General features: G+C 39.6%; 1 protein-coding gene across 2 annotated transcripts in view; it reads right to left on the bottom strand.

Annotated features, from left to right (window-relative positions):
• Positions 1–14046, bottom strand: part of col2a1b (collagen, type II, alpha 1b) — a 113277-nt gene that overhangs the window by 57004 nt on the left and 42227 nt on the right. For both annotated transcript variants that reach the window (XM_057846087.1, XM_057846088.1), the window contains 6 exons: positions 8901–8999; positions 8775–8819; positions 8602–8700; positions 8434–8487; positions 4213–4320; positions 915–968 (listed from right to left, as the gene is read on the bottom strand). In XM_057846087.1, the coding sequence (XP_057702070.1) occupies positions 915–968; positions 4213–4320; positions 8434–8487; positions 8602–8700; positions 8775–8819; positions 8901–8999 (459 nt within the window). The remainder of the gene's footprint in view (positions 1–914; positions 969–4212; positions 4321–8433; positions 8488–8601; positions 8701–8774; positions 8820–8900; positions 9000–14046) is intronic.

Here is a 14046-nt window from a genome sequence, read left to right as displayed (position 1 = left end):
AAAAGAACACAATGTTATGCAGAGTTGCACTTATAATAATAAGAATTTTATATACAAATGATACTACAGTATATTTACAGTGGTGGCAGAGAGTTGGGGGGGGCACGGAACGTTTACGTCTCCCTGGGGGGGGGGGGGGGCGTAACAGAAAATAATTGAGAAGCACTGATCTAGAGTTATACTCTGGAAGGACAGCAGCGTAACCGTGTGATAATCACCGCCCTACGACGTGAACAACAATGGCAACTTACTAGCTAAACAAATGTTTACAAATTGTATAAAAATGAAAACGTCAAAAGGGGTTTCCATATAAAATTATTTTATCTCTTAATAACATTTATCTTTTAAGAACCTCAAGTCTTTCTATCCGTGGATCCCTTTAAGAATGGTTAATGAGGGTGTAACTTGGCGTTCACTCTCTGAAACACCGGACTTATTACTGCTACATGCATCATTAAACACATTTCTAGTGCATGCGAGTAATTAAAAAAAAAAAAAAAAAAGTTATACAGAGCTAATGAGGTGCGTAATGTCCACCCGAAATAGCACAGATTATATAATGCAAGACAATGCGTTATTGTGATCTTAGGGAAATTTAGAGGCTAAAAGTGTTTATCCTAGACGCTAGTAAATATGTCAGGAAAGATGGGCAGCAGTATTTTTAGGGTGGCTGAAGGTTAAGGTGTCTAGAGGATTGAAATGGAATTACAGTTGTGTGGGAAGAGATAACATTGACTCACAAATGACATTTTATGATTATGATAGCAAAAAGTTGCAATTGCAAATTGTAAACTTCGACTATATGCGAGCCACAGCACCTTCCTATCTCTTGCTAATGCATTTTAATAAGGGCATATTTCTATTTTAGCAGCAACGTAATCATATTAGCTGTCTTCTAAGAAATGAGGACTCACCTTGGGACCAGCCAGACCATCCTGACCTGGGAAGCCACGGTTACCAGGAGATCCCTGGAAACAAACCAGTCAATATTAGAATGGTACTAGTTACTCATTCTCAAACTTTCAATATATACGCGAAAGCTTTTTAAAACATTTTAGTTATTTGGCTTCTCCATGAAATGTGTGATAGTAATTATGTATTCTTGGGACAAATTAGAATCCATATTTATTACCAGTTTTAGAGCAAACCCCAATTGTCTCTAGATGCCAAAAGACAGCAGTAAAGCATTCATTTCTATAAGAAAAAGTTGTGCCCTTGCTAAATTAAGATTCTACCATCACGTCAACATGTACTTTGCACTAGGATCCCACTAGATGACGCCATTGCAACGTTTTCTATTTGGCCAAGCCACAAACAACAAAAAAATGCAAATTCGCCAATAATGTACCTACTTGATTCTTATTTACAGTTACATAGCAAATTTTCACTAAGCTTTACAGAAAGTCATCAAAACCTTTCACATTGTTTGGTTGGCCATCGAAAACTGCAGATTGGTTGGCCTGATATCACTGTACGTGTGAGTGTTATTTTTTTAAATTTTTTTTCTTGCGGACGTTTTATTTATGTTTTGAGCACTTTTATTGATAAAGATGTCGACCCGGTCTGGTGGATGGCAGATGTGAAGGTGACGAGAGAGACTTTATCAATATGGATGTGTGACTCCTTTACCCTTTGTTCTTTAATTACATCAGGAAAATCTTTATATTCCATTAACATAAATCATTTAACATGATTATGACCTGATGATGAATTAGACACATTTAGGCTATAAAGTTACAGAATTTAAATTATTCTGGATGGTATTGTACTAATTCAGGGGTTAAAAAAGGGTATATAATATGTATTGTATGTATGAGTGTATATTTTTATTTTTACATATTAACTCACTGGCTGCCACTGCCGGCAAAACACGTGAAATCCATTTTCACTGGGAGGGCTGGCAGCGATCGTTCAATCGATACCAGCCCCCAAGTCAAATTGGATTGAACGTCTATTGCCATCAATGGCAGTGAATGAGTTAAGGGTAGAGGATATTGCAAAAAAAAAACAAAAAAACTCTTCCCTCCCCCTCCCCCATCTCTCCTGGTAGGGTGGGTGGCACTTCATCTCAAACTCGAGTCTTCTACCAGAGGCCCATGCGCAGTATTTCTGCTGTTCCTAGGACTGCGCTATTCTGGATGGAGATAGCTGATGTTTCTCCAGGTATCTGCTGGAGCCACTTCTCCAGTGTGGGAGACACGGCCGAGTGCTCCTATGACCACGGGCAACACTGTTGCTTTCACCTTCCAGGTTCTCTCCAGCTTTTCCTTAAACCCTTGAGATTTCTCTAGTTTCTTGTGTTCCATTTTCCTGATATTGCCATCATTGGGGATGGCTACATCGATCACAACGGATGTCCTCTGCTGCTTATCTATAATCACGATGTCCGGTTGGTTGGCCACGACCGTCTTATCGGTCTGTACCCGGATGTCCCACAGGATCTTAGCCCTCTCATTTTCCACCACCTTGGGTGATGTTTACCATTGCGATGTTGGGGTCTCCAGTCCATACTGTGCACAGATGTTTCTGTACACTATACCGGCTACTTGGTTATGGCGTTCCATGTATTCCTTACCAGTATCTTACACCATGCTATTATTTGTTGGACTGTTTCAGAGGGTTCTTTGCACAGCCTGCACCCTGGAACCTGCCTGGTGTGGTATATCTGGGCCTCTATTGCTTTGGTGCTCAAGGCATGCTCCTGTGCTGCCATGATTAGCACCTCTGTGCTCTCTTAAAAATCACAACGAGATCGAACGAGCTCAGTTTATCACATTGTATTATTTCTTATACTGTAGTATATTTGTTATGTTTCTAATGTAAAACAGAATAATACAATTTAACAGTTTCCCAGTGGTGAAAGTGCCTAGAATTTTTTGCCGGAACTCCCTGACATGAAAGTCGCCACATTTTTTTTTTTTACGGGTGTGTGTGTAGGGGGGGGCATTGGGGGTCAAACCTCCTAAAACCACTGAAATGAAAGAAAATTGCCTTTGGCGCCTATAACACATAAAAAAAAAAAAAAGATTTTCATTAAAAATTGTATTTTTTCAATGATTTGCAATATAAAAGTTAACAAAAACAGCAGTAATCCCAATTTCCTCAATCTCCTAATTTCTATTTTCCCTCATTTCCTCACTTCTAAATGCAAAATCTTAATTTTAACTACCGGTACTTAAGAACATAGGATGTACATTAAAATTTAAGTCAATGTAAACATTTACTTTTTGATTTTTAAATAACAAAGATATAATATATACATACATTCACAAAAATATGTACAAATGATTTATAATACGCGCAGTAAAATTGAATAATATTTTGAAGATTGCACAAACATTGACTTTTATAAATAAAAATAAATAACTAAATAAATATCCTAACATAAATGAACAAAAATAAGTCCAGAGTGCACAATGACAGGTAAGATGCTCTGTTTCTCCCCATCTACTACAGAGCCCCTAAAGGGACATCGACAGAAATAAAGTAAATCTAAGCAATCTGGTATGCACTAGAAAGTGCTGAGTGCATGCCCATATTGACGTGACTCGTCATCGTCAGACTCGGATAACTGCACCAGCTGGAAAAACCTCCATGCCGTCCGTGGAATAAATAAATAATTAATATCGGTGGAAACAGATGACACCACACAAGAACTTTGTTATGCTTGATGTTAACACTTGTTTATGTAAATCTGATGTTGGTAGATGGTTTTCTCCATGGAGATGAGATGCGTGTGGGGCAGCCTAGCAGTTTTTTTTCCTTTTTTTTTTTTTTTTTTACATAGGGTTTTGACAGTTGCCGATATATTTTTGGGATCAAAGCTCCGTATACCGGAACACTGTTCCGGCTCCGAATCTTATAACCGAACAGCGTTCCAGTCCGTTGCGGCCCACTAACACCCGTGCAGTTTTCTACAATGAATCCAAAATGTTGCCAGGTTTTGATCCCGGAGCTAATGGAAAAGCACTATTTAAGAGACTAGCCCCATCTAGAGGTAAGGCTGAGAAGTGCTCAAGTGTCTTATGCGGCCCATGTTCACTGATGTTTTTTCTAATTTTCTGGAGGCCACTAAAAACTGTCCCGATGGCCGGGGTTGGTCTGTAGGCCGTCGTTTGGACGCCCCTGTTCTAATTCAACCTATATCATCTTTAAATCGAATCAGCAGCCATGAATCGAATGGTCAACAGCCCGACATTTAACATTACTCACTCTCTCTCCGTGAGGTCCAAGTGGTCCAGCAGCACCAGGTTCCCCTCTGGGTCCTCTTTTGCCCTCTTCTCCTTGTGGGCCGGGGGCTCCCTGAGGACCAGCTGGTCCCTGCAAAGGACAGCCGTTATCAGCATTACAGTTAGTAGTGGATTTTTCTAGAAACAATGTTTCCTCAAAGTTAGAAGTGAGTTAGCGGTACTAGTGTTGCACCGACACCTAGTATCAGTAAAAACAAATCGGTGTCAGGGAGTAGTAAGGAATAATGTGCTACTGCTGCGCAATATGTACTCTCAAGACAGGGGTGGGCAAAGTATTCTACAAAGGTCCATAGTGGGTGCCGGTTTCCGTTCCAACCCATCAGGAGGAAACCGTTCCTCCAATCTGTTGGCTTGCAAGCACAATTATTTGATCGCAGTCAGGTGCTTCTTGTTTCAGCAGAAACCTCATTGGTTTAACTGTCTGTGCTGGATCAGTTGGAACACAGATCAGGACACACTACGGCCCTTGAGGACCGGTTTGCCCACCTCTGCTTTAAGATCTAGTTTCCAATCACCAGTTGCCCTACCCAATACGGCTGCCAGCTACACACACTGCAATAAAAAAAGGAGCACCTATCGCCATATCCAAGACGATGATAGACGTCCAATCGTGTGGCGTTCAAACATGCTTTTGCTGTGAATTTATATGAGCTTTGACTAGTGGATGTCCAATCCATTTGAAGAAGAGGCTGGCAGTGAATGAACAAACATCTAGCGGCGTCAATGACAGCTAATGAGTTAACCCTTCAAGCGCCAAAGTCATAAAATTGCGACAAGAACATTGCTGACTTTTCACAAGACAGAGCTGCAAATATAGTGCCTCGTGTAGTTACAACTGTACATGCAGTAACTACATGAGGAAATATGGCAAACGTCTGCCATCTTTTGGTGCAAAGTAGTTATTACACGGAGCACTGTATTTGTAGCTCTGGATTGTTAAAAGTCAGCAATGATGCTTGATTTTGTACTGGCACTTAAAGGGTTAAGTAGCGTCTGACCAAGCCATGATAGCAATTACTTAACATTGAAGTCAGTATGCAGTAATTGAATATTAAAAGAAAAAAAGGAAAAAACGTGATATCGGTACAGTATCGGCATTGGCCGATACCACACAGCCAGGCATCGATATCAAGAGCCAAAAAATGGTGTTGGTGCAATGCTAGTTGGTACCAGGGCATATTGAAAAGGCCATAGTCATCTTTCTTTGGTCCGCACTAGGGTTGCCAACAGTCCTGGATTGAGCGGGACCCAGGTTGTCCCGCTCAATCCAGGACTGTTGGCAACCCTAATCCAAACCAAAATACATTTGGTCCAGACTTTTTTGATGTGGTTCCTTTTCACATTACAATATGAGCAAGCAACTCAGGATTTGACAACAAACCTACACATGTACAAAAATCATTCAATCATTCGACAAAACAGTCTGGGCGGGGTAACATGGTAAAAAAAGCAAGTAAACAATCACGGAGCTCCAGAGTACTACAAATGTAGTCATAATGATTTGTTTTATCCAATAACAAGCGTTTGCGGGAAATTTGGAGCAACAGAGGTCTCTGACACCATGTTCATTTTACAAGGACAATAGACATTTCGTTCCTCATTGCTCCACGTTGAACCCTGACTCAAATTAGCTGACGTACTGCAAACTACAGACTGTGATGCTAAACAAACAGCATTTCCTTGCTACGGAAGCCTGTTACGTGCAAAAAGGTGTGTGATTTCAACTATGGTCCGGATCACGGTGTGGTCGCTTTCACACCTATAGCGAACCGCACCGTGGTCAGCTTGGAAGCGAACCAACATCACCTATCTGGTGTGGTCTCGGATTGGCTGTTTGGTGTGCACCTGAGTTCGCTGGTTTGTATTCACACCAGCCACAAAGGTGCGCACAACAAACTTTTTTGGTTTGGTCTGACCCAAACAGGGCAGGTGTGAATACGCTCTAAAATAAAGTGAAAAGAGAGCAAGGACTAAATAGGACCATAGACTTCAATATCAGTTGACAAGACAGCGCAGGAGTGTCTCAAGAGTGATTTGGTCTACGATTCATGGTAATTATTATATAAAAAAGGACCATGAAGGCATTTTGAAACGTTGTGAAAAAAATGAAATGAATGGAAAAAACTTTAGCTTGAAATATTTACGTAAAATGAATGATAACTGCCCGCTTTTTTGCTTTTCATACCTATAGTAATTCCGGGATTCACACATTTATTTAGAAGAATTTTCAGCTTTAAAAACTCTGTTTTGTGATGGCCGCCATGTTGGATTTTGTATCCATACAGAACAGCGTAACTTTAAATTCAAATAATCAGGTAATTTTCAGCTATCTGCCCGTTTTTTGGCAAAAAAGTAGTAATTTAGACATTTCTGCATCCATACATAAAAACATTCGGTTTTTACGTGTTTTATTTTATGTAAGATTTCAGTCTAAAAATGACGAGGGCCAGATGGTCGACAAACCATGCTGAGGCAATAGTGACATCATATTTCAACCTAAATGAGTTGTGATTGTATATAGAAAAATGCAAAATCTGCTTTTGTTGAGTTATAATTAAGATGATTTTGCATGCTTTCCTCAAGTATTAAGTTTCTGATGTGAAAATTGAGTGATTTATTAGTTATTAGTTAATTTTATAACCATTAAGTTTTGTTACACTTACCATATTTTTCGGACTATAAGTCGCAGTTTTTTTTCATAGTCTGGCTGGGGGTGCAATTTATACTCAGGAGCGACTTATGTGTGAAATTATTAACACATTATGATATCATTTCATGTTATTTTGGTGTTTTGGAGTGACACTGATGGTTTGGTAAACTATGTTCTTTATGCTATAGTTATCTGAATAACTCTTGATAGCTATGGCAACGTTCGCGTTCTGCCTTTGGCAATGGGTGCTCAATTGTATTATTGACTTTTTTATATTGAAAATAATGCTTTTAGTTTGTGGCGCTTTCGCGCCCAAGTGGGGGCGCACTTGCACTTGTTTACGCGAAGAAGAGCGCTCATACGCCAGAAGAAGACAGACAGCTACGCAGCGTCTGAGCGAGTGGACGAGAGAGAGAGAGAGAGAGAGAGAGAGAGAAACACGGCTGCAAACCTACGCTCATTGTTTATGCTTGTAAAATATCTCTACAGAGGCAACGCGAGTGTGTATCATCTTTTCTGTTGTTATTGTGTGTTTTCCACCCACGATTGGACACTTAGAGCCAATTGTGTGGTTGTTTGAACGATGTGCTAATGCTAGCGAATGCATGCTAACTGTTTGTGTCATTGCTGTAATAGCACCTAATTATGATTTATTACACTGATGCGAACCTGTTTGGTATCGAGCACGAAATTGAATCAGCAAATTATACGGACGTCCAGCATCGTCATTTGGGAGTTTAGCTCGCTGTATAGCCAGGACCGAGCCGTAGCGTCCTGGTGAGGACAGTATATTCGCATTTCGTTGTTCATGCACTGTACACTTATTCAACATGTTGTTCTCTATTGTATTTTTATATTAAATTGCCTTTCAAGATGACATATCTGTTCTATGTGTTAGATTTTATCAAGTAAATTTCCCCCAAAAATGCGACTCATACTCCGGTGCGACTTATATATGTTTTTTCCCTCTTCGTTGGGCATTTATTGGCTGGTGCGACTTATACTCAAGTGCGACTTATAGTCCGAAAAATACGGAATATAAAAAATAATTAATCGGAATTTTATTAGGGAACGACTTTAAATTTTATATGCCACAGCTCATGGAGACCCATATATGCCTAAGGGAGGTGCATGTTTTGGTTTTAGGTCGCTGGCGGCTTTGGTTTGGAAAATATTTGAATTTTAAGTTTTTGAAAATAGGCCCCCTACGGAGCAGCCTCGCGCCCCGTTTCCCGTCAACTGATAGTAAGGTATATGATAGAACAGAAATATTGAACCAATTTTTCTGGATACCTGCGACAAAAACAAGTTTGACATCTTTGCTAGAGATTTCAGTCTAGCTCTATTTCAACAAAAAACAAAGAAATGCCATTGCAACTTTGGTTTTGCTGCCAAAAGTTTGCTGGGATAAGCTAAAAAATAGGGATGGAAATATATTTGGTATGACTTTTGTAAGTATTAATAAAGTGCGCTGTGTCTAAAGGAAAATGTGTTTCACATAGTAAATCTCAATAAAAATCAAATGTGACTTACAATCTCTCCTTTAGGCCCAGCCTCTCCCTTGAAGCCCGTGATACCTGGATCTCCCTAAAGGACAAAAAAAAAGACCATCATCCTGAACTACTTCAACAGTGGAAACCCATGTATTTTCCAGACGAAAGCCACTATCTCTGTTCCCTGTATTATAATGTGATCACGTACAGATGTTCCTTTTGGCCCGAGAGGTCCGGTTGCTCCCTGAGGCCCGGGAGGCCCACGAGGTCCCGGGAAGCCGGGAGCGCCTGCGATACCGGGAGCACCCTTTGAAGAAAAACACACAGTTTCATTCATTCATTTCTGCTTTATTAAAATAAGAACTCAAAACCTCTACTTACAGATGATCCCTTAGATCCAGGGATCCCATCGGTACCAGGGTTTCCCTTCAATGAACAAAACACTCAAGTGAGCATCACCGGAGTCCATCCTTCTAATAAGCTAGTATTTCATTTCAAATCATTTACAGAAGCGCCAGAAGGTCCAGATGATCCAGGTGTGCCTGACTCTCCGCGGGGTCCCTGAGCACCCTCTGGTCCGCGAGCACCAGTGGGACCAGCTTCTCCCTGATGAGCAAGACAACGTAATGTTGTTGAGTGCGGGCTCCCTCTGGTCATACGTGTGTGAATCACTGCCTAAGTGCGTTCAGTTGCTTTTAGGGTGTTCATTTAATTCATTGTCTGCTATTGACGGTACTAGACGTCCAATCCATTTTGAATGGTAGCGGCTGGCAGCTGTCAATAGCAACGAAAGACTGGCATCACAGCCAGTCCTCCCGTTCAAATGAATTGCACGACTTTCACCCTCAATGATAATGAGTTAAATCCTGTGGGGAAAAAAATACTTTCGAGCATTATTGGAGGCAGTAATCAGAGTGTTTTTGTTTTTCATTTTGTTTTGAAAAATTGGTTTAATGGTGATGATGTTGTGCTACATTCGCCTGACTTGGGTACAGGCAATTGTGGGTTTGAATCCCACTCAGTGATGACGTGATTGTGAGTGCAAATAGTTGTCTGTCTCTGTCTTTGGCCTAAGACTGACTAGCGACCAATTTAGGGTGTATTCCACCTTTCGCCCGAAGTCAGCTTGGATAGACTCCAACACCCCGCAACCCTGACAAGGATAAGCAGTGTTGAAAACAGATGGATGGTTTTATATTCATGCGTTATTAATGCATATTTTCTTTGTTCATAAAAGAATTAAATATGAAATCTTAATAATCCAAAAACAATTATAATCCAGACATAACGTCCACATAGAGTTGGTGGATGGCCACCAGGCCTCTATGAAGTTGTTTTTTTCTAATTACTAAAAATAGTTACCGGTACTTGACCTATAAAAGATCAAGATCATGAAATACTTATTAACTGTTTTGAGATGAATATATTTAATATTTGTTATCGGTTTTTGGGGACAATATTTATGTATAATTATTGAATGTTTATTCATTCATTCATTCATTCGTTAACGTGCAATGTGATTTAGTTAGAACGTTATTCATTGATTTAAAAAAAAAATCCTATGTACTTTGCTTGTTCAGACTATGTTACAGTGGATTACATTGATAATAAATGGACCATCCACATAAAAATAGCATCATAAACTATGATAATAAATGGACCATCCACATAAAAATAGCATCATAAACTATGATAATTAATGGACCATCCACATAAAAATAGCATCATAAACTAGGGTATGTTACTTTGTGGTGGATTCATTTAATTGAATTATTTTCATGTAAAATACAGAGTGTCTGTACATTTGCAAATAATGAATATGTAACTGCATGTTTTTTTCTAATCAACCATATTTAATCTGTTGTCTTTGAAATCCAACATTTATGGTTAAAGTAAGTAAAAAGGCTTACTGTGTTGGTTTGATTTAATTCCAAGGCAACAGCACGGCAAGTGGACACCATGTGTTTTATGCTACACATACTGTAATCCACTTATTTATATTACTTTATTTCAATTTTGGTGCGATCTTATAAATAAGCACCTTGAAGCCGGCAAATGATGAGTCTTGTCGCAGCAGACAATGACAGCACGACTTTGTCTTTGAACTTTTTTATTATAAATAAGAAAGAAAATAGTGCTGCTGTAATCTGCTGATCATAACCTGTCTCGCTTCCACATGAGCTGGTTTCATCTAAACTGCCCAACTCGAAAGCCTGCTCTTTCCTCCCTACGACCAATCACGTGACATTTAAACATGCGACAAGCAAAACACACTGGCTCAATTCAGTCCTACACTCAACGAGCACAAATGATTACAATTGCAAAAATCACGAATCCACACAATGTACACCCTACTCATTTTCCCTCACTGTTTCTTGACATCTTAGCCCAACAATAACCAACTATTCTGTCTTACTTTGTTAATTAGACAGTGATGGCGTTTCACAATAGGCAACAAAACAGTGAACTACAGTGGTATGAAAAAGTATCTGAACCTTTTGGATTCGCCCACAATTCTGAATGAAATCACTATCAAATGTGATCTGATCTTTGTAAAAATCACACAGATGAAAAAAGTGTCTGCTTTAACTAAAACCACCCAAACATTTAAAGGTTTTCATATTTTTTTTGAGGATATTATGCAAACAATGACAGAAGGGGGGGAAATAAGTAAGTGAACCATCAAATTTAATATTTTGTGGCACCCCCTTTGCCAGAAATCACTTTAACCAGACGCTTCCTGTAGTTGCAGATCAGACTGGCACATCGATCAGGACTAATCTTGGCCCATTCTTCTCTACACAACTGCTGTAGTTCAGTTCAGATTCCTGGGATGTCTGACATGAATCACTGTCTTTAGGTCATGCCACAGCATCTCAATGAGGTTCAAGTCCAGACTTTGACTTGGCCACTCCAGATCGTGTATTTTGTTCTTCTGAAACCATTCTGAAGTTGATTTACTTCTGTGTTTTGGATCATTGTCTTGTTGCAGCATCCATCCTCTTTTTAGCTTTAACTGTTTGAAAGACTGTTTTGCTGCAAAACATCCAGACCAACTTTTGAATTCATTCTTCCATTAATGATTGCAAGTTGCCCAGGCCCTGTGGCAGCATAAAAAAAAAATGTTGGTGAGCTGTTTCATTTTTCCTCCACACATGACGTTGTGTTACTCCCAAAAAATTCTACTTTGGCTTCAACAGTCCACAAAATATTTTGCAAAAACTTCTGTGCAGTGTCCAAGTGCCTTTTTGTGAAGATTAAATATAGTTGATGTGTGCACAGAAATATTGGACTGTGCCAGTGATTTCTTTAAGTCTTTAGCAGACGCTCTAGGGTTCTTTTTTACTTCCCTGAGTATTCTGTGCTGAACTCTTGGCGTCATCTTTGGTGGACGGCCACTCCTTGGAAGAGAAGCAACATTGCCAAACTCTCTCCATTTGTAGACAACTTCTCTGACTGCCGATTGATTAACAGCCAAACTTATAGAGAAAGGTTTTGTATCCTTTCCCAGCTTTATACAAATCCTTGATCGCAGGTCTTCAGACAGCTCTTTTGACCGAGCCATGATGCACATCAAACAATGCTTCTCATCAAGACAAATCTTACCAGATGTGTGTTTTATAGTGGGCAGGGCAGCTTTAAACCACTCATCAGAGATTGGGCACACACCTGACTTAAATTGTTTGGTAAAAATTGGTTTCAATTGCTCTTTAAGTCTCCTTAGGTAGAGGTTTCAGTGATTTATTTTCCCCCTTCTGTCAATGTTTGCATGCGAGCCTTATTAAAATATGAAAACCTATAAATGTTTGGGTCATTTTAGGTAAAGCAGACACCGTTTTCACATCTGTGAGATTTTGACAAAGATCAGAGCACATTTGATGGTGTTTCATAGACATCATCATGATTGACGGGTCAGCTCGGACATGCACTGCACAACTTCTTTAAGAAGGGGGCCGCACACATCAAGAGGAGCTATTCACAAACACGCAGGCAGCAAACTAACGGTGGATTTCGGTTCAAAAAGTAAGAAAGCTGTACCACATACAAACAGGAAGGATTGTCTCAGGAGTGATTTGTCCGAGGATTCAAGGTAATTATAATATTTTCGTACCTTGCATGCATTTTGAAATGTTGTGAAAAAAATGGAGAAATTAGCCGCTAAGGCATTGACATCATAGTTCGCAATATTTACGTAAAATAGATGCTAACTGCTCTTTTATTTTTCTTTTAACCAAGAATCGAGACTGTTTTATGTCCATATATATAAAAAGAATTCAGTGATTTAAGCATTAATTCACAAGAATTTCAACGTAAAAAGCTCTTTGTTGTGGTAAGGCGGAGCAACAGTGAACTTTAAAGACGAGCCACACATTTGACATATTTACGTAAAATAAATGCTACCTGCACTTTTTTTTTTGCTTTTAACCAAGACTTGAGACTGTTTTACGTCCATATCTATGAAGAATTCAGGGATTTGAGCATTTATTCACAAGAATTTCAACGTAAAAAGCTCTTTGTTGTGGTTTTACATGTGGTAGTGTAGTTTGAGGCCTGAGAAAGACAGTTTTTCATGGTCATACTTGGGTTTCAAATACTATCCCTGCCAAAGGTGGCAAAGAAACTCTGTACTTAAGCAGAGGTACAGAGACTTTTTTTATCCATCCATCCATCCATCCATCCATCCATCCATCCATCCATCCATCCATCCATCCATCCATCCATCCATCCATCCATCCATCCATCCATCCATCCATCCATCCATCCATCCATCCATCCATCCATCCATCCATCCATCCATCCATCCATCCATCCATCCATCCATCCATCCATCCATCTCAATGGTTCTTAACCTTGCTAAAGGTACCGAACCCAACAACTTTCACATGCGGATTCACCGAACCCTTCGGAACTAGATAATAAAGATTCTTTGTTTCAAATTCAAAACCGATATATCTAAGCTAGCAAGCGAATAATTTAGCAAATTCCCATTCAAAAATCTTCTCATTTTGACAGCATGTTTTATAAACAGGTCCAAATTTGAGACCACGCTGCCCATTGGTCTGTTGTATTCCCTCATACCAAGTGCGTGTCGACCTTCCACTGAGCAAACCAGTTCCTCCTCCCATTAGATCTAGGACTAGCAGTTAAAAGAAATGGATTAAGCCTGTAAATTGGGAGCAAACCAGTTCAAAACCTGTTCTAAGAAGCCTCTTTGCCGAGATTTAATCATCTTATGAAAATATGGGTCTGTGTTTCTTTACCTTCGCTGAACCCCTTAGACTTACTCACCGAACCCCTGGGGTTCACTCCAACCCAGGTTAAGAAACACTGATCTATCTATGTTCTCTTTTACATCCATATCAATAAAGAATTCAGGGATTTTGGCATTTATTCACAAGAATTTCCAACGAAAAAAGCTCTTTGTCTGTGATTCCACTCGGTCAGCTTTGACGGCCTCGCCAACAATGCAGGCCCCCTATTTATCGGCCCCGTGTCCCGTCAATTACATTATGAAGTCTATGGGTGATTTTATGCAGAAATGTAAGAAATTCCAAAAGGCTCAGATACCTTTTCGTACCACTGTAGTTGAGTTTTTCAGCAAATAATGTGGAATAGATTAAAAAAAAACAAGAGGAGAATTCAGGGATAGTAA

This window comes from Corythoichthys intestinalis, chromosome 9, assembly GCF_030265065.1.
Source record: "Corythoichthys intestinalis isolate RoL2023-P3 chromosome 9, ASM3026506v1, whole genome shotgun sequence".
Classification (NCBI taxonomy): Eukaryota; Metazoa; Chordata; class Actinopteri; order Syngnathiformes; family Syngnathidae; genus Corythoichthys; species Corythoichthys intestinalis.
Note: the sequence above shows the minus strand (reverse complement) of the source record. Positions and strands in the feature narration are given on the sequence as shown.